At 43.8% G+C, this 24,997-nt stretch overlaps 1 protein-coding gene across 1 annotated transcript in view; it reads left to right on the top strand.

The window, feature by feature from the left end:
- The window catches only part of TTC41 (tetratricopeptide repeat domain 41), a 71,792-nt gene that overhangs the window by 2,979 nt on the left and 43,816 nt on the right, over positions 1–24,997 (top strand). Inside the window, 5 exon segments of the mRNA XM_016924071.4 lie at positions 1,505–1,685; positions 6,678–6,892; positions 15,476–15,636; positions 19,209–19,650; positions 22,969–23,208. Of these exon segments, the coding sequence (XP_016779560.3) occupies positions 1,505–1,685; positions 6,678–6,892; positions 15,476–15,636; positions 19,209–19,650; positions 22,969–23,208 (1,239 nt within the window).

Here is a 24,997-nt window from a genome sequence, read left to right as displayed (position 1 = left end):
CACTTTGAGAGTAATTATGTAAACCACTAAAAACAGCACCGGACACATATCAGGCACAGAGTTAATAACTAGTGAGAATGAATAATAACAAATGGGTTCGATAAGAATATATACATTTGGTTAAAGTCAGAAATGTGGTTAATATTAATATTCTTTTACTAATCTTAACCTGAACTGCATCTATTGATTAATATTCACTAATGTGTTCAAGAATATAGCCTTTCTGTGTTTTGGGGTTAAGGTCATATTATTTCTCCATAGTATTCTCCTTAGTCTTTGATTTTGGATATTACTGAAAGGTTAGCTTGTTTTAGACTTTATTCTTGAATGTATATATGTGGTCTAAATGTCTGAATTAGAAGGCATGGAATGGATGGATTATTTAAAAAATAATCCTTCCTTGCTTTAGAGGGAAGCCTTAAATTCTTTCTCTTTTGGTTCTTCAGTGCTCTTTAATCACCTAGGTAGCTCCAAAATCTCATAGTCCGCAGTTAGGGTAGTGATAGGCCATTTGGGCAGCTGGTAGTTATTGTAAGACAATGTAGAACTATCAGTTGACACTCTTGACCCATAGAAGTAATTTTGAGGTCCTTGAAGATCCCTGAGACTATTGGATGAGGTTCAGGGTTCGTGCAAGAGGACTGTTAGACTGTGAGGTCATCCAGATTCTGTCTAAGATCTTGAAACTTGAAGCTGACCTTGGCCAGCTTGTGGATCCTCCAGGTCTATTCTGGTCCTGTCTGAGTCCTGGGGCAGCCCTGTTAACTATGAAGGTACAATGTGAGTATTTTTGGAACTTACCAGGCTAAACTATCTGGTGTTCCTTTTCCTGCATGTGTTGATAACAGCCTTTACTCCTAAACCAACAAACACAGGGAATATGGGTATCTCCAGAGACAGGAGGGCATTTTGGGAGCCCAGAACACCCTGACTTTTATTAGGCAATGAATTTAGAATTGCAGTAAATTAAAACTGGAAGAAACTTTAGAAAGTATCCATTGTCTGGCCCCTCCCCCTTATTTTATCAGAGAGTTTAAAAAACTTGCCCAATGGCAGAGCTGCAGCTATACCCATGGTTGTTATCCTTATTAGGGCATTTGTCCTAAAAATATACCCCACTTGCTCAACCTCTGTCATAGATAGACACACATACATACCTCACAAGACTGGATTAGATAACTTCCTACTTCACTAACAGTTTGAAAAAATGACCTGCATTATATAGCAAGCCTAATTTTTTTGCCCTTGTCATTCTGAGGTCATGAAATAACTTGGAATCCTAAGTAGGATTCTATGTACAAATAGCAGAAGAAATGTTCAATTGTTTTCCTGTAGTTTTCTTTCATTAGTATACTGAATGGGCTGTGAAATCTGGAATATTTCACAAACAGAAGGTGATATAGATACAGAGAGATACCTTCCTGGGCATTTGTAATAACATGTAGAATCAAAAATGTGAAACTACTAATCTAAGTTATTAAAACTTATCTTTTTCACTATCAAGACTACAAGCACAGCTTTGAACGTTTCTGTCACGAAGAGTTTACTGAGAAGTGAAAGCAAATGTTTGTTATTTCCAAGGAGTCAGATAGGACCTTTGAAATCTTGGAAAAATTTGCCTTAAAGGATGTGGAACTTGATTTTAACAATGTGGCAGCAAATTCCAGTTTAGATTCTGTCCCCAGGTAAGATGTCAAGAAATTCTAAGCTCAGGCAGAACAGCCTGACTTTGGTAAACGCAGTCCCCCAAACTTGGAATGCCTTTTCCAACTTTCCCCATTCTATGCTCATCCCTTCAAGCAAGAGAGACCCCCTAAAAGCCAGCCAGGGGTTAGAATTTTCTTATCAGATGTCACTCTGCACTTGCAAAATTTTTCTGATGTTTCACATAGTTTCCTCCAGTATCCTCAAGAAGATTAGACACTTCCAGAGTGCAGGGAACCACCTTCTTTTTTCTCCCATACATCAAAGGTGGTCTAAGTAATTTTTGAGAATGATGGAGTGACTTTAAAGAGAAGAAATTAGGCCAGGTGTGGTGGCTCACACCTGTAATCCCAGCACTTTGGGAGGCGGAGGCAGGTGGATCACGAGGTCAGGAGATTGAGACCATCCTGGCTAACATGGTGAAACCCCGTCTCTACTAAAAATACACACAAAAAATTAGCTGGACGTGGTGGCGGGCGCCTGTAGTCCCAGCTACTTGGGAGGCTGAGGTGAGAGAATGGTGTGAACCCAGGAGGCGGAGCTTGCAGTGAGCCGAGATCATGCCACTGCACTCCAGCCTGGGTGACAGAGCGAGACTCCGTCTCAAAAAAAAAAAAAAAAAAAATTAGATTAGGAAATATGAATAACGCATCTGCTTAATATTGTGTAATTTACAAAGAGCTTCCACATGTATCATCAGCTCATTATTAATTACATTCAGATATTCATCTAGCACTTATGAAAATGATATGGACCATATTATTTCTGTTTGTTTGTAAAGAATCAGGTTATCTTGAGCTGGGCACGGTGGTGTATGCCTGTAATCCCAGCTAATCAGGTGAGGCGGGAGGATCCCTTGTGCCCAAGAGTTTGAGCCCAGCCTGGGTAACATAGTGGGACTCCATCTCTAAAGAAAAAAACAGGTTATCTTACTCAACATATGCACTCCTTCATTGTTTTATCCAGTATACTCTACAATAAAACCTCCATATCTTTCTCACCCTGGGTGGTGAAATACCGTGTTCACCACCCACAGGCATTAGGAAGCTGAGGCCAGCAGTGAGAGAGCTGGGGTTACCCGTGGTATCCCTCCCAGTCTCATCATTGGAAGTGGGGAGGTTCTTAGGATAGCTTTATTTTTTCCATTCTCATTTTCCAGCTCTTAAACCTTGCATCTCATGTGTCCTGTGAGAGATTTGTGCTTTGAAATAAAACTGCAGTGCTGGGATGGCTAAGGGCTGTTTTTCACCGTTGCTGTCCCAGGTTCAGAACCTACTGGTTTAGTTCATTCAGGGACAGGGCTACCAACATTCTTGTGGTTCTGGGAACCCATGCCAAGAGGAAGACAATTTATTCAGTTAATACAACATGGTGCTCAGTCAATATTTTCAGACTACAGGAGAAACATGTAGGTCATGTGTTAAGAATATTAGATTTAAGTAGACAAATTCATAGAGACAGAAAGTTGTTTAGTGCCTATTGGGGGAAGAGGGTGGTGAAAGAAATGGAGAATGATCCTTAGTGGGTACAGTTTCTTTTTGGGGGTGCTGAAAAATGTTCTGGAATTAGATGGCAGTGATGCTTGTACAACCTTGTGAATATATTGAAAACCATGGAAGGGTACACTTTAAAATGGTGAATTTTTTAGTATGTGAATTATTTCTCACTTAGGTTATAATTTTAAGTGTTTCAGAGTGGATGAGAAATGTAATAAATTTTATTGCAATTGAACAACTCAAATTATTGTGCTCAGTAAAAATATAACAAATAAGCCCTTTTATATTAGATACATGAAAACATTCAGGGCCTTGTTTGCTTTGCCATTTGGAAACAATGCTCTCTACCTTAAGTTCCTGAATAGTGTGTGTAGGTCAATAGAAAAGGAAAGTTCTTTTCAGGTTTCAAAGCATTGTCTTAATAACCAACTATATAGATCAATAGGATCCTTTTTTTTTCTCATTTCGAAAGGAACCACAGATTACTTTGCAAAATGAAATGTTCTTTTTGTTCGTGAGAAGAAATTTAAGACCCTACCCCTGATTATGTGGATGTCTCTTATTGCAGCGTTCCTTCATTTATTTTACCTGCTAGATACAAGAACTGTTCTAGAGATGGGATATGGCAGTGAACAGAAGAAACAAATCTCTGCCTCTACAGAGCTTGCATTGTGGAGACAGGCATGATAACTATGTGAAATATGTAGTATTCGTGAGATGCCTTCAAGTGCTGTGGAGGAAAAGGAAACACTGGAAGGAATTAGACCATCTGGTAGGGTGAGGGAAGCCCTCACTGAGACGGTGACATTGGGGTAACTACCAGAGATAGGTGAAGGAGCAAGCTATGCACATATGGATTGGAAGAGCATTCCAGACAGAGGTCATAGCAAACGTGGAGGCCCGGAGGCTGGAGAAATAGCAAAGAGGCCAGGCGGCTGGAAGAAAGTCAGCTGTAGGGTTGGTAGTAGGGGATGAGGTTGGAGATGCAATGGACAGCGGGGAGGATGTGGATCTTGTTTGGTCTTACAGGTCTTTGTAAGGACTTGGCTTTTACTGTACTACTTTTGAGCAGAGCAATAACCTGCTTACATGACTCCTTTTTTTGCGGGGGGGGACAGGGTCTTGCTCTGTCTCTCAGTCCAGAGTGCAGTGGCACGATCCTAGCTCACTGCAGCCTCAAACTCCTGGGCTCAAGGGACCCTCCCACCTCAGACTCCCCAGCAGCTGGAACTACAGGTGCATGCCACCATGCCTGGCTAAATTAAAAAAAAAAATTTTTTTTGAGACAAAAGTTATGTTGCCCAGTCTGCTGTCAAACTCCTGGGATCAAGCAGTCCTTCTGTCTTGGCCTCCCAAAGTGCTGGGATGACAGGCATGAGCTACCATGCCTGGCCTCTATGACATTTTGATGGACTCACTCACACTGCTTGGTTGAGACTGAAAGAGAGCAAAAGTGGAAGTAGGGCACAAAATCAAACCTGACCGTTCAGATTTGATGGTGAAACCATTTCAGCAATAAGGCATTGATTCCAAACTCATACTAATGGAGATGGAATTATTATTTTATTATTAGTATTATCATTATTATTATTATTTGAGATGGAGTCTCGCTCTGTTGCCCAGGCTGGAGTGCAGTGGTGCAATCTTGGCTCACTGACAGCTCTGCCTCCCGGGTTTGTGCCATTCTCCTGCCTCAGCCTCTTGAGTAGCTGGGACTACAGGCGCCTGCCACCACGCCCAGCTAATTTTGTTTTTGTATTTTTAGTAGACACGGGGTTTCACCAGGATGGTCTTGATCTCCTGACCTCGTGATCCACCCGCCTCAGCTTCCCAAAGCGCTGGGCTTACAGGCATGAGCCACTATGCCCAGCCATGGAGATGGAATTCTTATGAAGCAACTTCTAATGACACTGTTTTAGGTTTCTCTTTTTTAACGAATTTTCAGGCTGATTTTCTTCTTTGCTGAAGCCGAATGTCAGGTTTACTTATTTCATTCACTCACTGAACAAGTTATGGTCAGGTGTTGTGCAAGTCACTAAATATTCAATGGTGAATAAGGTGAGCCTGGAAACTATCCTCCTCATGGAACTTAACATCAGTGAAAAGTCACTAGACACGTATTTATTGAATGATAACTGTGTAAGGCACAAGGCCAGAGTGAATTTCATGGACCTGAGAATACTTTGCATATTCAGAAGCTTTTCAGTGAAAAAGAAAGCCACAGAACAAGTTGTGTTATGCTCCTGGCAGTTCAAAGAAATCATATTCATGCAGTATTATCAGCTAACACACCCCACCCAGTAGAAGACTCTCAGTGAGTCACTAACAATGATAATAATTTAGTTGATTTCTAATTTGGTGGTCGTCAGGATTGAAGGGAATTCTTGGCATATGAATGCTTCCCTCCTCTCCCCTTCTCTCCCCTCCCCTCCTCTCCCTTCCCCTCCCCTCCCCTACTCTTCACCTCCTCTCCCCTGCCCTCCCCTCCCCTCCTCTTCCCCCTCCCCTCCTTTTCCCCTCCCTCCCCTTGCCCCTCCCCTCCCCCTCCCCTCCATCTGCTCCTCTCCCCCTTCCCCTCCCCTCTATCTCCTTCCCTCTGTCTCCTCCCCTCCCCCTCCCCCTTCCTTCCTTCTTCTTTCCCTCCCTCCTTCCCTCCCTCCCCCTCTCTCTCTCTCTTTCTTTCTTTCTCTCTCCCTTTCTTTCCTTTCTTTCTTCTTCCTTCTTCCCTCCCTCCCTCCCTTCTTGTCTTCCTTCCTTCCTCCCTTCCGACAGAGTCTTGCTCTATTGTCCAGGCTGGAGTACAGTGGCATGATCTTGGCTCACTGCAACCTCCATCTCCCGATTCAAGCAATTCTCCTGCCTCTGCCTCCCAAGTAGCTGGGATTACAGGCACACACCACCACACCCAGCTAATTTTTGTATTTTTAGTAGAGACGGGGTTTTACCATGTTGGCCAGGGTGGTCTCAAACTCCTGACTTCAACTGATCTGCCCACCTAGGCCTCCCAAAGTGCCAGGATGACAAGCATGAGCCACTGCGCCTGGCAGTGCTTCAATTTCTGATGCTCTTCCAATATGATGTTACACGAAGGACCAGCCTGGCGTTGGTGGTGGTAACCCAAGGGAGGAGGAGCAAGCCAGATGCAAGGGCAGTGGACTAATGTGGTCGTTTCCCTCCCCAGGCCTTGGGACCTTTATGTAACCCTGGTTCTTACTGGACAGACCTAGGATTTGTCTAGCTGGAAGGGCCTTCCAAAGTTGCTGTCTCTACTCTTCTAGTTTTACACAGGACAAAGCTAAAGCCCAGAGGGTGAATGACTTCTTTGAAGCTGGCTGAGGCCAAAATTGAAACTAGAACTTTATCTTTTAGAAGGAAAATGTATGCAGGACAATTTTCTTTTCCTTCCTTCCTTCCTCTCTCCCTCCTTCCCTTCCTTGGTAAATATTCTTTACATTTTATTACCCTTTTATTTTTCAGAATAAATCCTACTCCAGCTTACAAGTCTATTTTGCTCTTGTCTGGAGAACACGGTTGTGGGAAGTCCACTCTGATTGCCAACTGGGTTAATTACTTCAAAAAGAAACATCCGAGCATGTTGTTGATTCCTCATTTTGTGGGCAGCACCTGTGAAAGCAGCTACATCATGTCTGTGATCCATGACTTCATCACGGAATTACAGTACAGAAACTACGGTGAGAGAGTCAGACTTACCATTCATTCAGGACATGTCAGGGCAGTTAGAAATGGGTGGCTCTCTCTTCTGCTCATGTGGCTGTTGTTCCCTTGCTCTGATCTAAACCCTGTATTGCCTCCCACATCTACCCACCTCTTCCCTCACAGAGCTAGGCTTCCTTCCTCCTGCCTGTCTCCTTCCTTCCTGCTTGCCTTCCTTCTTTCCTCCTTCCTTCCTTCCTCCCTTCCTTCCTGCTTGCCTGCCTTCCTTCCTTCCCTCCTTTCTTCCTTCCTTCCTCCCTTCCTTCCCTCCCTCCCTCCTTCCTTCCTTCTTTCCTTTCTCCCCTCCTTCCTTCCTTTCTTCTGCCTCCCTCCCTCCTTCCTTCCCTCCCTCCCTCCTTCCTTCCCTCCCTCCTTCCTTCCCTCCCTCCTTCCTTCCCTCCCTCCTTCCTTCCCTCCCTCCTTCCTTCCCTCCCTCCTTCCTTCCCTCCCTCCTTCCTTCCCTCCCTCCTTCCTTCCCTCCCTCCCTCCTTCCTTCCTTCCCTCCCTCTGTCCCTTTCTTCTTCCCTCTCTCCCTCCCTTCCTTCTCCCCTTCCTCCCTTCCTCCCTCTCCCTCCCCCCCCTTCTCCTCCATCCCCCTCCTCCTCTCTCTTTCTTTTTTCTTTCTTTCACCAAACATTACTTGAGTACCTTTCTGTGCCAGGGCACTATTCTAGGCAGTGGAGATACAATAGTGAACAAAATGGACACCAGTTTTTACCTCATGGAGTTTTCATGTTATTAGGGGAGGGAGGAGGACAAAGAATTAACTGTCACTAAATAAGAGACTTTTCGATAATGGTAAGTTCTATGAAGAAACCCAAAGCAGAGAAAGAGGTAGGCAGGATGTGTAGGAACTCTTAGGATTTTAAATAGATTATTCTGGGGAATCTCACTGAGGAAGGGACAATTAAATACATCACTGAAAGAGAGGAGGGAGGGAACCAGGCGGGTGTCTCGGGAACAGCACTGTTGGAGGAAGCAAGTGCCAGGCCCTGGGTGGGACATGCCTCTCTACTACTGCTGCCCTACTCAATTCAATAACCATGTATTGAGCAGGTTCATTCTCTCATTTACTCACTCATGCATTACAGAATATTTATTGGTTGCCTGTTCTGTGCTGGACACTCTTCCCAGTTCTGGGAATAGAAGAGTAAGTCAGGCAAATAAGGTCATAGCCCCCATAGATGTTATGTCCTAGTTGACAACGGTAGATAACAAATAAATAGGAAACATGTCAAATAATTATTAGTGCCATGCAGTGTGATGTGATAAGGTGCCAGGGTGGCTATTTGAGCAGTCAGGGACTATGTCTCTGTCTGAGGGCAACTCTAGCTGCCATATCAACTGAATCTCATTTCAGTGGCTTCTCAAAGGGAAGCTTATTTCTTACTCATATAAACAGTATAATATGGGGTCCCTAGTTAGGTAACAAGTCACTTTCCTCCATGTGGTGACTTGGAGACACAGGCTTTCTTTCCATATTAAGGCTATGTCATCCCCTGGGGCCTCAGAGCCCTCCACTTGTGTTAGGGGGAGGGGAAAGATCTCCTTTTTTTGCCCTTGTCATTCTGGTACTACAGGCACATGCCACCAAGCCTGGCTAATCTTTTGCATTTTTAGTAGAGACGGATTTTCACCATGTTGGCCAAGCTGGTCTCGAACTCCCAACCTCAGACGATCCTGCCTGCCTCGGCCTCCCAAAGTGCTAGGATTACACATCTGTTCCTCAGAAGTCTCAGACTGGAAGGGATTCATAGCCACCTCCACACCCATTCTTTTGACAAGCACTTGGCCACACTGGGCCCACATGGCCACACTGGGAACTGAGCAGGGATAGAACAGTAACCCCGCCCTGTGGAAGGGGGAGCATGGGCTTTTGTGGAACAGGTAGCCATCCTCTCTGCTACTTTCTCTGTGGAGATCTCATGGACACGAAGGTAGCAGCCATGTGGAAACCAGGAGAAAGAACATTCCAGGCGAAGAAAACAGCTCAGGTCATACAGCTTCTCAGCTGGAAAGCAAGTTGAATGACTTAGAGAGGGAAAGAGAGCCGGTGTGGCTGGGTGGCAATGGACTGCAGGAGGGGAAGGTGGGGCCACTCTGGGCTTTGCAGGCCATAACATTAGGTTTGGATTCTATTAAGTGCAGTGGGAGGCCAGTGGAGGGTTTTAAGCAGGGGAATGACATGATTCGATTAATATTTTTAAAAGACCAAAATCAATCTGGTGTGTGGAAAATGTGTGTAAGGGGACAAGCATGAGGCAGAGACAGGTGTTAGAGACTACTGCAATAGTCCAAGCCAGAGATGACAGTGGCTCAGAGAGGACAATAGCAGTGGAGGTGGAGGGTTTTGGGTGGATTGAGGATTTGCTGATGAATTGAATGTGTGGGTTGGAGGAAAGGGAGGAATTGAGAACTCCTAGCTTTTGGCTTTAGGAAGCTACATGGGTGGCGAGGGCTGTTGACTGAGATGGGCCAGCATTGGTGGGGCGGTGGAGGGGAAGCAGGTTTTGAGGGAAATGTAGTTCTGCTTTGGGCACGTGATATTTAAGTCGCCAGGTGTGGGCCAACATGTAATCACAATCGTGTGGGACCTGTATTGTGCCTGATTGTGCTAGGAGCAGCTAGGGAGTCTGACCACTTGCGTTCAAACCTTGTCTCACTACTTATTAGCCGTGTGACCCTGGGTGAGTTATTTTAACCCTCTGTGGCTCAGTTTTCCTATTTGTAAAAAGTGGGTAATAATAATTATTTTTAAAATGTGCCTTACAGGTAGTTGACAAGATTAACTGAGATAAAGTATGAAAGACCAAGGCTCTTAGTAAGCATTGGCATATAGTAAGCGTTGATAAATCTTAGCTATTACTATTGTTAGGCGCCTGCTGTGTATTTCCATGTTTGTATGTGTCTGACTTTGCTTGCTTTTGGGAATTCATCTCTTGTCATGCAGGGACACGTACCCATGTGTGCCTTTGGGCCCTAAGTGAGTATGTGGGTGCCCAGGGTGAGTTTTGATGGGTGTATCTTATCTCTATAAAAGGGTACAGGGATTTGAGTTTCTTTCTGTGCATGTGGTGGGTGTCTGTGAGTAAACAGAGGGAAGAACACGTGTGGATGAGGTCTTTATGGTTGCATTTCTCAGGGCATATAAAATGGATAAAGTCAAAATCAGTAGAAGCAGGTGTGACTGTGTCTACACAGCGACTAATCCTATTCTGGCACATCCCAAAGGTGTTCAGTCTGGCCAGGCTGATGATGTAAACTCCGTGCTACACACTCAATTACGATTTTATTCCCAAAGTGAATTGTTATTTTAATGAACGTGTGTTTGGATGCAAAGAACTCCTAATAAAAACAGCTGCTGTCTTTCAAAAAAAACCAGATTTTTAAGCTGACAACAGTAGAATAGGCTCAGGAACAGCCTACGAATACTTGACACTTTCTAACCCTGAGAGAACACCCCTCCTCATTAACAAGAGGAAGGGCTGGTCCTGGACTTGGCCCACAATTCTGGCTCTGTCACTTATTAGCTGTGTGATCTTGGGCAGTTTACTTAAGCTCTCTGTTCCCCAATTTCTCATCTGTAAAATGAGAATGGAGTTCACAGTACTAACCTCATAAGGCTGTGTGAGAATTAAAACATAATACAAAATTTTAAAAAGCTGCGTTAAAAAAAAACCAAAAAACATAATACAAAATACAAGTAAGGAATTTAAAGTAGTACATGGCACGCAGCTGCGATTATTGTTGTTGTTGTTATTATTTATTATTGTTGTTGTTATTATTCCTTTCTGAGCTAGAGAAAGAAGCAGGGTGTGGGGGCTGCTAGGGGAAACAAGACATTCTTGTTCATTAGCTGAGTAGGGAGAGGAAGGACTGCAAAAACAAGAGTTTGCAGCTGTCATCTCTGCAGCCCAGAAAGCCTGCAGGTGAGCGGAGAAGGCTGGCCCCAGAGTCATTTATTGTGGCTGCCTTTGCTGAGACCTGGTTTCACCTGGGTGAGGTGGATGTGGGCAGAGGAGGAAGAGCTGCTGCTGCGAACACAGCCAGCCTGAGAGGCCAGGTGCTCAGAGCAGATTCAGCCTCTTTGCAGAGAGCATTTTTCTGCGCCCCACCTCAGCTGTCTGAAGCTGCAGATCCTGCGTGGGCTGTGAGCCAGGGACCCTTTCTATCTGGGGCACCTAATCACACCCAGTGACACTCATATTTCTGCTCTTCTGTCCTCAATCCCTGCTTGTCAGGATAAAGGGATCTTGTAGATGGGAACTGCCTGTAGCCAGCTCTACTGACTCCCACACCCTTTGCCTGCCTTGTAGGCAACTGGTGTCACAGAAGACATGCTTCACGGAAGGTCAGAGTAGTCACTGACTTTTTTCTTTCATTTTTCTCTTTTGAGACAGGGTCTTGCTGTGTTTTTCAGGCTAGAGTGCAGTGGTGTGATCATGGCTCACTACAGCCTTGACCTCCTGGGCTCAAGTGATCTTCCCACCTCAGCCCTCCTGGTAGCTGGAACCTCAGGAGTGTGCCACCATGCCTGGCTAATTTTTAAATTTTTTGTACAGACAGTGTCTTGCCATGTTGCCCAGGCTGGTCTTGAACTCCTGGGCTCAAGCAATCATCCAACCTCAGCTTCCCAAAGTGCTGTAATTACAGGCGTGTGCTACCATGCTCAGCATGGTCACTGATTTTCATATTTGCATGTTTCCTTACCATGTGACCACGTGGAATCTGGGGGCAGGTTTGAATAAGTTCCATTTATTGAAGGCTTTCTATGTAGAGGTGCTAAGGGCTTTATCAGCATCTCATTTAATGCTCTTAATGGTCCACCCATAGAATTATCCAACATAGGAAGAATGGGGCTCAGAATGTCAGAGCCACACAGCTAAGCAAGGGCATAGCAGGGAGTGCAAACTCAGGTCTCTGTTGGGATCTAAGCCCCTAGTCCTCATCACTACACTGCCATCCTCCTTGAGCCAGCAAAGGAAAATTTCCCTCCTGTGGATGCTTTTTATCAGTCTCCTCTCCCAGCATCGGGAAAGTCTCTGCTCAAGTTGGTGATGTGGAATGGACAGAAATCCTTGGCAGAGCTTGCCAAGCTTTTCACCTTGGGCCCTGTTGACTTCCCAGCCTGATCTCTTTCCCTTTGCCCTACAGGTTTGATCTTGGAGCACTCCAGTCACTTCCATCCCTCCATGCCTTTGCCCATGCAGTTCTCTTCTCCTAAAATGCCCCTTCCCTTGTCTCAGGGCAGTGGAATCCTTCTCATCCTTTATGGCCCTATTCGAAGGTCACCCCCTCCATAAGAGGGACTGATGGGTACCTCTGTCCCTCAGCCCTAACTTTGACCACGTGGCACAGGACCCCCAGTCCCACTGCGTCTTAGTTTTCACAAGTGTCTCCCTCCAGGCACTGTGAGCTTGCCTCCCTAGATCCCTCAGGTGAATTATAAATGGTCCTGTGATCTGTCTTATTGCTTGTCTCCCTGTGTAAGTTCTGTGAGTTCAGGGATCATATCTATTTTATTGGCCATTGTCATACCCAGTGCCTGACACAGACACAGAAGCTTCTCAATAAACCTATGTTGAATGATGAGAGATAACACTGCTAAAAAGTGGCTGTTTAAACACGTGAGCTATTACCATTTAAATGAGGTAATTGGCCATTGTCATTTAGTAGAGACAGATTGTTCCTGCCAAAATAAGGAGAAATGTTTAGAATCATTTTCCAATACTAGTAACACTGACTTTATTGTCAACATTGTTTTCAGAAAAAATAATTATAATCACCAAAAATGTGGTTTTGAAACCACTCAACATATATATTTTCCTTCATATACAAAGATATAAATCTATAAGCATCAGCCATGAGTTTTTTTTTTTGGCTTAGAATTAATTTTTGCTGATTATATTAGTGCTCTATGCTCTGTGACTGTCAGGCAGTATATACTTCCTGAGGTTCATTCACATTCACCTTGTCATTTACACTCTATGCCAACCATGTGGAAGAGGCAGAGGATCCACACCTCTGTGGGCTCTGACAGGGGCTGCTTGTGAGCCATCTACACTAAGAAATGGGGGCCACACATGGCTTGAAAACAAATCATTAGAAAAAATAGTATTTTAAAAGCTCCTGATGATCTGTGTGTTCACATTCCCTTCACCTCTCTGGGCCTCAGTTTCCTCATCTACAAAATGAAGGGTCTGGACTAGGCTAGATGATTTCCAAGAACCCCTTCTGCTCTAAAATTCTGTCATTTCAGTTCTGAAATCTCAACGATGCCCATAATTTTAAAAGTTTTTAAATAAAAACTCAAGGGATGAATCATCAGCTGAATTTCTTTCTCTTGCCTTTCTTGAAAATCATTTTTCATTGTTTGACATAAGCTCAATCTCTATCTTTTCTGACACCTTCACTTTCTTAATGTCCCACATTCATTAAAAAAGTTTCAAGTAATCGATTTTATGATCGTTTTGTGTTATAAAAATCTCTTTAAAAGTTAACACAACTCTACTATACTATAAAAAGATGAATATAGAGAAAGTAACTTACTATAAAACAATGTGTATTTGAACATGTAAATGCTCAGACTTGAATCAAAGACGTAGTGCCTCTGTATAGGAAATCACCATAAAAGCAATAAGTTTCAGTCTATAAATATAGGTTGATGTGGGTGTGTCATAGTAAAGACTCAAACATTGGCCGGGCATGGTGGCTCACGTCTGTAATCCTAGCACTTTGGGAGGCCGAGGCAGGCAGGATCGTCTGAGGTTGGGAGTTCGAGACCAGCTTGGCCAACATGGTGAAAATCCGTCTCTACTAAAAATGCAAAAGATTAGCCAGGCTTGGTGGCATGTGCCTGTAGTACCAGCTACTCGAGAGGCTGAGGCAGGAGAATCACTTGAACCTGGGAGGCAGAGGTTGCAGTGAGCCAAGATCATGCCACTGTACTCCAGCATGGGTGACAGAGTGAGACTCCATTTCAAAAAAAAAAAAAAAAGAAAGAAAAAGGAAAAAAAAAAGACCAAACATCATAGGCAATATTGCTATTGGGTGGTGATTTTCTGAAATGGTGACTAAATCTTGGTGTCATTTTAGACAAAACAATGTATAATCTTCCATCAATTTATGTGGTGTTACATTCTAGAAAATTCAGTGTGTTTTAAAACCATACAAAAAATAGTTTGTTTTTATATGTAAAATGGAGTTGGTTTCTAGGTTAGGTCATTATCAATTTTTTTCTCCCCCTTACGTGATTGTCGAAATATCTGAACGTCAAGTAGACCTGGGGGCAAAGCTTCATTGGGTGTGGCTGTCCTGTGTTGTAGGATATCTCAAAACCCTGGAACCTCTCCTGTTAAGAACTACTGCTCTAAGCAATGTCCTGTTTTTCAACTGTTCATGGTACCTTCCTATGTCCCAGCCTTTGGCTGTGCTGTCTTGATGATATGCGCTTCTCCTCGTCTCTGCCTGTGTACCCTTAAAGGCTTATTTGAAGTGTCTTTCATACAGAGCTTTTCTTTATTGTGATGGTTCTTTATTGTGATGGTTCTACATCAAGCTTCAGCGGCCTCCAGACTCATATTCTGCCTTGAAATTTGGCTATTTGTATACAGAACCAATTTCCACTTCCTTTAGGTGGTTGACTTCATATATGAATCATTTTATCTCCTCTCGGCATCTAGCATGGAACCGTCACATAATAGGCAACTGATAAATATTTGCTAAACATAATTACTCTCAACGACTCTAACAAAATCTTAATGCATCTGAGAGACCTAATCCATTAAAGGTTCTACATGTGACTGTATTTTCCAGACCTCAATGTGCTTAAATTTCTGTGGAAAATATTGCTTGTGAAAAATAAAAGCAAGACGGAAGTTGCAGTAAAATATTCTTAGGGTATTAGGTAGTTGATGACAACTTGGGGTTGCTGCTACTAGGTCACTTTATCACAGTCTGAAAGTCAATCATCTCTAATGACTTCCTTTGCCTTTTGGGGGTTCATAGCTTAGTTCTTTCTAAGAATGTATACTTTCCAGAATCCAAAGTCTAGGGCCCAATAGTGTGGCTAGAGTTTAGGATTATTTCTGTTAAGTTGAAGATGGGCTAGGGCCAAGGAAACGAGACAGTGGGTGGGAGCTTCTATATTTGAGCATTACTGGAAGAGCCCAGGGTGGTGGCTGTGACCCTAAGCACACACCCAATGTTAAGGAGTGTCAGAAACTTCACAGATCACAGGGCTTCTCTTCGTATCCAACTCCTTGTAACATGACCTGTTTTTGCATTCTGGAAGATGAGAGTAATGTTTTGGATCACACAAAAATTTTTTTATATCAAATCCTGAAAATGTATTGGAGACAATCTGGTGGTAAACATCGCTATTATCTCTTCTGGGTTGAATATTTTGAAGATGGTAATCACATGTATACATATGTATGTTAGACGTACAGCTGTGAGTAGCACTCATTTTTCCCAACCTCTTCTGCTTCCCCAGCCCATAAACATGTTTTAGCAATGACGGAATCATTTCCACCTAATTTGAACAAATTTCTATGCTGTAGGTACTCAGCTTGAAACAGATATTCTTAACGAAGACTCAGATGGCTTGGTCTTTTCACTTCTTGTGGAAGTATTCATTGCTTCCATCAGTTTAAAGCCATACATACTTGTACTAGATGGAATTGAAGAACTGATTGGCATTTATGGGATTTCAGGTCAGAAGGTAACGTCTTTTTAAAATAACCCCTATTTTATCACAACTTTATAAAAATAAAACAATTTAAAAGAAGAAATACAAAGAATAAAAACTTCATTATTTAGGATGTATTATATATAACACCTTTCCATTGTATCACACATCTCTGGTTTTAGCCAACACTGCTTTTAGTTACTGCTTTATATTTTAATTAATTAAGAGACAGGGTCTTGCTGTGTCGCCCAAGCTGGAGTGCAGTGGGATGATCATAGCTCACTGTAACCTCCAACTCCTGGGCTCAAGCCATCCTCTTGCCTCAGCTTCCAGACTGCAGGCGCACACCACCATGCCTGGCCAATTTTTTTCAACTTTTTGTAGAGATGAGGTTTTGCTATGTTGCCCAGTCTGATCCTGAACTCCTGGGCTCAAGCAAGCTTCCCAGCCTGCCTTCCAAAGTGCTGGGATTACAGGTGTGAGCCACCGCACCCAGCCCTGCTCTATATTTTATTGAACAAATACTTCTATAATGTATTTACAATGGGCCAGGCACCATTTTAGGAACTTTAAGAACATTAATGCATTTGGCTGGGCATGGTGGCTCACGCCCGTAATCCCAGCACTTTGGGAGGCCGAGGAGGGCGGATCACCTGAGGTCAGGAGTTCAAGACCAGCCTGGCCAACATGGTGAAACCCCATCTCTACTAAAAATACAAAAATTAGCTGGGCGTGGTGGCAGGTGCCTGTAATCCCAGCTACTTGGGAGGCTGAGGCAGGAGAATTGCTTGAACCCGGGAGGCAGAGGTTGCAGTGAGCCAAGGTTGTACCATTGCACTCCAGTCTGGGCAACAGGAGTGAAACTCCATCTCCAAAAAAACAAAAACAAAAACAAAAACAAAAAAGAATATTAATGCATTTAATTCGCACAACAACCATATGAAGAAGAGACTGTGCTCATCTTCCCTATTTACACAAGGCGAACTGCGCACAGAGATGGTAGGTGGCTTGTCTAAGGTCCTAAGATGGTTAAGTGGTGGACTCAGAATTCAGACATGGGCATTCTGGTTCCAGCCACTGAGGCCTTTCCCCATGCACATATCTGCCCCCTATTTTATACTTTGATCAGTCTTACTGTTTTTTGTGTTTTATAGTTTGGCCTACCTCATCTTCACTGGTTTTACACATACAAAATCGCATTCATGGGTTGTCATCTTCAGTTTTTCTCCTGTTTGAAATAATATTGGATCAGTGGAACCTCTACTAATACTTGGCACTAGTTATTACTTTGGGAAGCAGCTTCTTTAAAACTCAAAACTATATGTAATCAATCAATTATGTGAATAAGATCTGTTTCTCATAGAAAATATGATAAAAAAGAAGAAAATAGGAAATTAAATACACTCATAGTCTCACCACTGGTAACTATTTTGCTGCTGTATACCCTTTTTCCTATGGATATCTATATATACATATACATATACATATACATATTTATGTAAAGAAGTTACACACCACATTGTTTCCTAACCTGCTTTTTAATTTAATATATCATAATGCTGGGGGCGTAGCTCATGCCTGTAATCCCAGCACTTTAGGAGGCCAAGGCAGGCAGATCACTTGAGGTCAGGATTTCGAAACTAGCCTGACCAACATGGTGAAACCCCATCTCTACTAAAAAAAAAATACAAAAAATTAGCCAGGCATGGTGGTGCACAACTGTAATCTCAGCTACTTGGGAGGCTGAGACAGGAGAATTGCTTTAACTCAGGAGGTGGAGGTTGCAGTGAACTGAGATGACACCATGGCACTCCAGCCTGGGTGACAGAGTGAGACTCCATCTCCAAAAAAAATTGTATATATACCATGAGCACTTACTATAGGCAAAGCACTATTAGCAAGGACAGACAGACATAGTCCCTGCAAAGAAATGGAGCTTTCATTCTAGTGGGGAATGGCAGACATTAATGAAGTCATATCACTCAAATAAATATAAAATTGCAACTGTGACGTGTGCTGCTACAGATTGGTATGTAGTATTGTGACAGCCTCTCATGAAGCGATGGCTTTCTGGAAGAATGGCCTGAGGCAGAGCTCTTTAGAAGGAGGAAGGATGGCCAGACAGTTACCTGAAGCAGTTTAGGGCAGCGATTAGGAGCCTGCCTCTGGTGCCAGACCCTTGGTTTGAATCCCAGCTCTGCCACTTAAGCTAGCAGAATGAATTAGATAAGGCATGTAGCTCCTCTATCCTTGAGTTTCTTTCTCTGCCTTTCTAGAGTGTTGTCATGAGGATAGAATGAGTTCATGTATTAAAATTATGCCCAGGATTTAATTTATAGAGGTATGGTCAGGCGACCACATGGAGAGGCCGGTACCACTGAAAGATGAAGTCATTACTTATGTTTCCTGAGAGAAGGGGACACGCTGTGCAGGGACCCAGGGAAAGGGTGGTCAGGAGGCAGAGGACAGGAGCAAGGGGAAACTGAAGCCAGAGCCTTTACTGGGGTTTCTATAGGAATGGCAAGGCAGGGCAGGGTAAACAGTTTAGGATTGGCTAATTTGAATTTTTTTTTTTTGAGACAGCATCTTGCTCTATAGTTAAGGCTGGAGTGCAGTGGCGCAATCACGGCAATCATAGCCTTTACCTCCCGGGTTCAGACCATCCTCCCACCTCAGCCTCCTAAGTAGCTGGGACTACAGGCTGTGGGTATGAGCCATCATGCCCAGCTAACTAAAAAAAAATGTTTTTGTGGAGATGAGTTCTCCGTATGTTGCCCAGGCTTAATTTGAATAATTCTGATGGGCTTTGGGCACAGAGGCTGCCTCTAGTTGTCTGGTATTTGGCCCTGAGTTGATTTAGGGCAGGGTTGTTGTGTGAGTTAGATCTGCACACTAAAGGCAGATTCCAGGCAGGCTGTCCACCACCTCCAGTAGTTAGCTAGCCTTGGGAAGGGCTGGGTCTGTAAGGTCCTGAGGAATGTTAAATCATCCTAAGATGCAGAAATTAAAAACCGTAATTAATACAGTTAGTACCTACAGACACATTCAACACAGTGCCTGGCTCAGAGTGAGTATGTGATGGTTGGTGTTATTAGGCAAAGAGGTATTGTGGGAAAGGCTATTAAAGGAATTGAGAAAAGATTGATCTTATTAAGTATTTATTTTGTTCCAAAATAAAATGATTTAACTCATGATAGTATTGCTGCACAAAGTGACAACTTCTCAGCATAAAATAACATCCTCTTTTTCAACTGAATGGTTCCAATTGCACTCTCCAGTTTCCTCTGGTTATTCCTGTAGGTCATTCTTCAGAATTACGTGATTTTATTAAATTACTTGCTCCTAGGAACCTCCTCTTTTTAGAGTTCGCATTTGCACAATCAAATTCATAACTGACACATGAGTCAAATACGGTTCTATTGAGTGTGACCTGATATTTTCTTAGCACCATAATGCCTACAATTCAAGTTACTATTAATAACCTTCACTCCAACCCTTATTCTATACTTACTCCCCATATTGTACCTACTCTAAGTTGAAAAACCATCAACAAAGTAATTTTAAAGTCTTTAATGTTTTCAAATGTCTTTGATTCTCTCCATCAGGTGAAAGATTTTTCCTGGCTGCCACACTCACTCTCCCCTCATTGCAAATTTATCATGAGCACTGTCTCTTCCAGCCTGTCCTACAAGTCGTTGTGTGCCCGCCCGGATGTGAGGACAGTGGAACTCATTAGCACAGGAGATGAAGAAACAAAATTAAACATCTTTAGAAAGCATCTCTCCATTCCCATGATGGACCCCTTCCAACAGAGCACACAGGCGTTGAGTAAAAAACCAGACCTGAGTCCTTTAAAACTCACAATCCTAGCCAATGAATTGAAAGAATGTAGAATCAACCACAATGAGTTTCAGTGTATGAAGGAATACTTGGAGGCTGTCTCTGTTCAGGAGCTCTGGGAATTGGTTCTCAAACGCTGGATTGAAGACTACAGTTGGATGTTTCAACCCAAAAGGGCAAATTCAGACACTGTGGCTTCAGGAGAAGGTAGGCCTTGGCCACTGTTGACAGCTTAGTGGGAGTCCACAGGGAGAAAGATGTGTGGTAGACTCCTGCACAGGGAAGGGGGCTCTAGGGACAGGGTTGTCAGAGAAAACACAGGATGCCCAGTGAAATTTTTCTTTTTTTTGAGGCAGAGTCTCATCTGTCGCCCAGGGTGGAGTGCAGTGGCACGATCTTGGTTCTCTGCAACCTCCGCCTCCTGGGTTCAAGAGATTCTCCTGTCCCAGCCTCCTGAGTAGCTGGGATTACAGGCACCCGCCACCACATCCAGCTAAGTTTTTGTATTTTTAGTAGAGACAGAGTTTCACCATGTTAGCCAGTCTGGTCTCATACTCCTGACCTCGGGTGATCCACCCACCTCGCCCTCCCAAAGTGCTGGGATTACAGGCATGAGCCACCATGCCCAGCCTGCCCAATGAAATTTGAATTTCAGATAAGCAACAAATGATCTTTAGTGGAAATATGTCTGAGATATTGCATGGGACATACCTATGCTAACAATTATTTGAATTAGAGATAAATAATAATTATCAGTATAAGAATGTCCCAAATATTACACAGGACATACTCAACACTAAAAATTACTTTATTGTTTATCTGAAATTTATATTTTACTGAGCATCCTGTATTTTTATTTGCTAAATTTGGCTCCTCTAAAGGACTCTGTGTGTTGGCTGTAAGGAGAACTGTATTAGACATAAATTTCAGTCACATTTTTCAAGAATCTAAGAAATGGAGCTTTCTTATTTCTATAAGTCAATGTATCTCTCTTCTGAGCCCACAGGCCTGCTGATGGCAGACACCTCATCAAGTCATTTCAGGTTAATTCCATCAATATGGTTTGTTTTCAGTGAGCTCAGGATTTTCTCAGTCAGGCAAGGATTTGTGGCCTTCCCATATCTCCTTTGGGTTGATCTGAGATCCAAGGGCCTGGGTGCTGGGTGGCCTTGGTTGTTCTCTGTCCCTGCCGTCTTCCACCTAGGTGGCCATGGTCTCCATGGTCCACAGATGTTGACTTATCTGCACTTCTGGCTTCCTCTAGGACACCCGTGTGCCCATCTGTTCTAGGTTGCTGGATCTATGTGGCTCCCGTCTGATGGGGGCCACATCCTAACAGAGGGTCCTCTCTCCTCAGCCAACTTCTGTGCTCTGCTTGAGTCTTGTTCTCCTCTCTGATTCTCTCCTGTACTTTCTCAGTTCCACAAATGCTTTTCCTCCTGAGTGGGGGAAAAATCCTCTTTAGATCACCCTGAACTTATCTGAGTTTATTGTTTGTCATAAAAAGAATTTATTCCATGTGTTAGTCAAGAGTTTTTTTTTTGTTTGTCTGTTTTGTTTTAAGCTAGGGTCTCACTATGTTGCCTAGGCTGGCCTCCAACTTAAGGGATCCTCCTGTCTCAGCCTCCTGAGTAGCTGAGATTACAGGTGTGCCACCACCTCACCTGGCTGCAGGAATGTGTTTTATGATATTCAACAATCAGGCTTTTGAGAGTCAAAATTTGTCCCTCAAGCCATTGTTCCTACCATGAATTTCAAAAGTCTATTTTGAAACTTGAGTTTTTCTCTGTTTTTCTCTGCTATAACAGTCTTCTCTTAAGGGCAGTGAATTTAAAATGGAGCAGGGATGGGGAAGTGGGGGTGAGAAGCAGAAAATACTTGGAATGAAAGACACAGCTGGGCACAGTGGTTCATGCCTGTAATTCCAACACTTTGGGATTCTGAAGTGGGTTGATCACTTGAGGTCAGGAGTTTGAGACCAGTTTAGGCAACATGGCAAAACCCTGTCTCTACTGAAAATACAAAAATTAGCTGGGTGTGGTGGCACGTGCCTGTAATCTCAGTTACCTGGGAGGCTGAGGCAGGAGAATCACTTTAACCCGGGAGGTGGAGGTGGTAGTAAGCCAAGATAGTGCCACTGCACTCCAGCCTGGGCCACAGAGTGAGACTCCTTCTTAAAAAAAAAAAAAAAAGAAAAAAAGAAAGACACATTGATTGGTGCAACATATCGTCCTGCCCTGTTTTTTTGTTCTACAGTTTGCATTTCTGTAAAGAAAATTGACTTCAAATTTACTGCGCCCTCCTGCACCTACAAGGAGGTGGAAACTAGTTCTCTGTGCCCTTAGAAGAGTCACTCAGGCAAAGTGGCCTGTGGCTGTGTTGCCCTCCATCTCCAGGTTTGTGCAGGAAAGCCCAGGTCTCCTCCCCACCAAAGACTGCTCCACCCCCCAGCTCTGCCCAGCCACTGCCACTGAGGCCCAGGGAGCTCAGCCACAGGTGCAGGAAGAGCTTGGTTAAGCTGAGGCCAGCTGGGTGCAGTGGTTCACACCTCTAATTCCAGCATTGTGGGAGGCCGTGGTGGGTGGACCACTTGAGCCCAGGAGTTTGAGACCAGCCTGGGCAACATGGTGAAACCCTGTCTCTACAAAATATACAAAATACCAGTCGGATGTAGTGGCACGCACCTATAGTCCCAGCTACTAGGGAGGCTGAGGTGGGAGGATTGCCTGAGACCAGGAGGTCGAGGTTGCAGTGAACTGTAATTGTGCCACTGCACTCTAGCCTGGGTGACAGAGTGAGACCCTGTCTAAAAAAAAAAAAAAAAAAAAAGCTAAGGCTAACATCAGGGAAGCTTGGCTGACTGGGGTTGCACAGCTCTGCCTTTGCTTCAAGATTGCAGGTAATTTGGGCTCATTCCCTAGTCCTAGCATAGGAGATAAAGTCAGAGTGGTAGACTGTGTGTTACCATTTCTCTGAATGGTCTGAAGGATCTCTTTGTAGTCGGCTGATCATAAAGCCAGAAGGAGGTCCAGCTATGGTGGAAAAATCTAAGGGTCAGGTGGGTAATGAAGAGCTGGCTTAAGTGGTGTCTGTGACTGTGCGACAGGAGAACAATCATACAGAAAAACCACTCACAGCCATAAATGCAAATTAGGTGTTGGAAAACCTTAATAAAGACTGCTAGGCAGAAATGCTCGGTGTAATCATCAGCAAGCTTTCCAGTGTGTAACCAGAGCTCTGGATGTGTTCGTTGTGACTGTGGATGATAGCTTAATGGTTAACAGTATGTATGGGCTCTGGAGCCAGGCTATCTGGGTTCAAATCCCAGTTCTGCATTTATTTCTGTGTGACCTTGGGTAAGTTATTTCACTTCTCTGTGCTCCGTTTTCCTCATTTCACAAGGGCTATAATAGTATTTCCTATAGGATGATTGAAAAAGAAGGTTGTTGAATCATATAAAACATTTAGAAAGATACCTGGCTCATGTTAGCTCTGATTCTTGTCATCATCACGTTGCCTGTGCAGGACTGGACAGCTGGGTGGCCGACGCTCTGTGCTTACTGTGCCTGTCGCATGGTGGCTTGGCTGAGGATGAGCTACTCCAGCTTTTGGACATGCTGGGCTACAGGAATCATTACAAAGTGACCGCCTTGCACTGGGCTGCCTTCCGCAATGCCACCAAACAGTGGGTCCAGGAGAAGCCCAATGGCCTCCTGTATTTCTGGCACCAGTCCCTGCGAAGTGCAGTGGAGCACAAGCTTCTTGGTAAGTAAGGCTTGAGTCTGTGGAAATACCTGCTGGTTAAGGGGTTAAGAGAAAGCAGGAGCCACATACAAGGGAAGCCTTGTAGTTGGGATTTTTCCCATAGAAACAAATCCACAGACATATATAAAAATGGTTATATGTTAGGGTTTGTACTTGATTATGAGTAACTGAGACCTGACTTCAATGGCTGGGGTTTGTTCTCGCCTATAATAGACTTCTGGGAACAGGCAGTCCCGAGCTGCTCTGTTGGCTCCACAAAGTCACCTGGGTCCCAGCTCCTTCTGTGTCCCTGATTCACTACACTGCGTGCATTCTCAAGGCCACTTCATCGGATGGCTGCTGGAGCTCCAGCCATCAGGAAGGAGGAAGGGAGGAAGAAGGGCTTGCCACTTTCTTTTAAGGAGCTTTTCTGGAAGTTCCATACCAACATTTCCACTTAAGAGTCTTTGACTCAGAACTTCATTAGTTGGCTACAGCTAGATATGAGGGAAGCTGGGGTTGGAGGTTTCGACTTGGTGCATTGCTACCCCAAACCAAGGTGGTGTTCTGACACTAACAAAGAAGAGGTAAATAGATTCTGTCTCTGCTCCAACTGTTTGCTTTTTTTTTTTTTTTTTTTGAGTCTCGCTCTTGTTTCCCAAGCTGGAGTACAATGTTGTGATCTCGGCTTACTGCAACCTCCGCCTCCTGGGTTCAAACGGTTCTCCCGCTTCAGCTTCCCCAGTAGCTGGGATTACAGGCACCCACCACAATGCCTGGCTAACTTTTGTATTTTTTTAGTAGAGACTGGGTTTCACCATGTTGGCCAGGCTGGTCTTGAACTCCTGACCTCAGGTGATCTGCCCGCCTCAGCCTCTCAACTCTTCTCTAATTCTGAAATCAAATTCGTATCCCCTACTGAAAAGGACTGCAGGGCTGCACCTAGGAAACTTTGGCAGTCACAGACACCTGACCTAGGAGCAGAGCACTGTTTGTCAGTTACTTGCATAGAGCGCTTCAGGTCTGAGGACTTGAAAAGTCTTTAAATCACAGTCACTGGAAAGATTCCAAGCTCTGCAAATTTCCTTTTAACTTTACTATGTTCTTTTTTACTTTCCTTTTTAACAAGATAAATCCTTTATACTGTTTCCCTCCTACATTGTAATCATTCCCACTGTCTCAAGTTATGTGATGTGGAGGAGAGAGAAGGCCTAAGAATGAGGATGCTCTTAGATTTATGTATGGTCCTCTGTTCACTTGCTGTGTGATGGTTTGCAATGCATTCAATTTCTCCATTTCCCTGAGAGCATTAATACCCTTGGTTGTGCAGGGACTAAAGTGTCATGGTGTGGCTGTCAAAATTCTGGGTGTGTATTGCACCCCATTTGCTGCACTGTCTACCCACACATAAAGCACTGCTGACAGTATTCACTACTGTCAGGAAAAAAAAATGTCATGCTGCAGAATCAAGCTGTGAGTAGCATCAGGAATTGTAATAGCAGTAATTCACCTCCATGTGGCCTGGGCAGGAGAAATAAGCCCATCCTCCAAGGATGGGAAAGATCCAAAAGCCAGAGCTGTAGTACTTGAATCCACTATGTTGGATTTTTTTTTTCCTTTTTGTTGTTGTTGTAAAGGGCTCTCTTTCTTGACTCTTGTCCAAATGTCATATCAATCATTTTGAGGTAAGCTGGTCTCTCTTAGTCACATGCATCTGCATGCATCTTGCCTGTGAAATTAATGCCCTATCTAGCATTATATTCAATTTGTAACCTAAATTACTCCTACCATAAATTGGCTAACCTAGAGA

Source organism: Pan troglodytes, chromosome 10, assembly GCF_028858775.2.
Source record: "Pan troglodytes isolate AG18354 chromosome 10, NHGRI_mPanTro3-v2.0_pri, whole genome shotgun sequence".
Classification (NCBI taxonomy): Eukaryota; Metazoa; Chordata; class Mammalia; order Primates; family Hominidae; genus Pan; species Pan troglodytes.
Note: the sequence above shows the minus strand (reverse complement) of the source record. Positions and strands in the feature narration are given on the sequence as shown.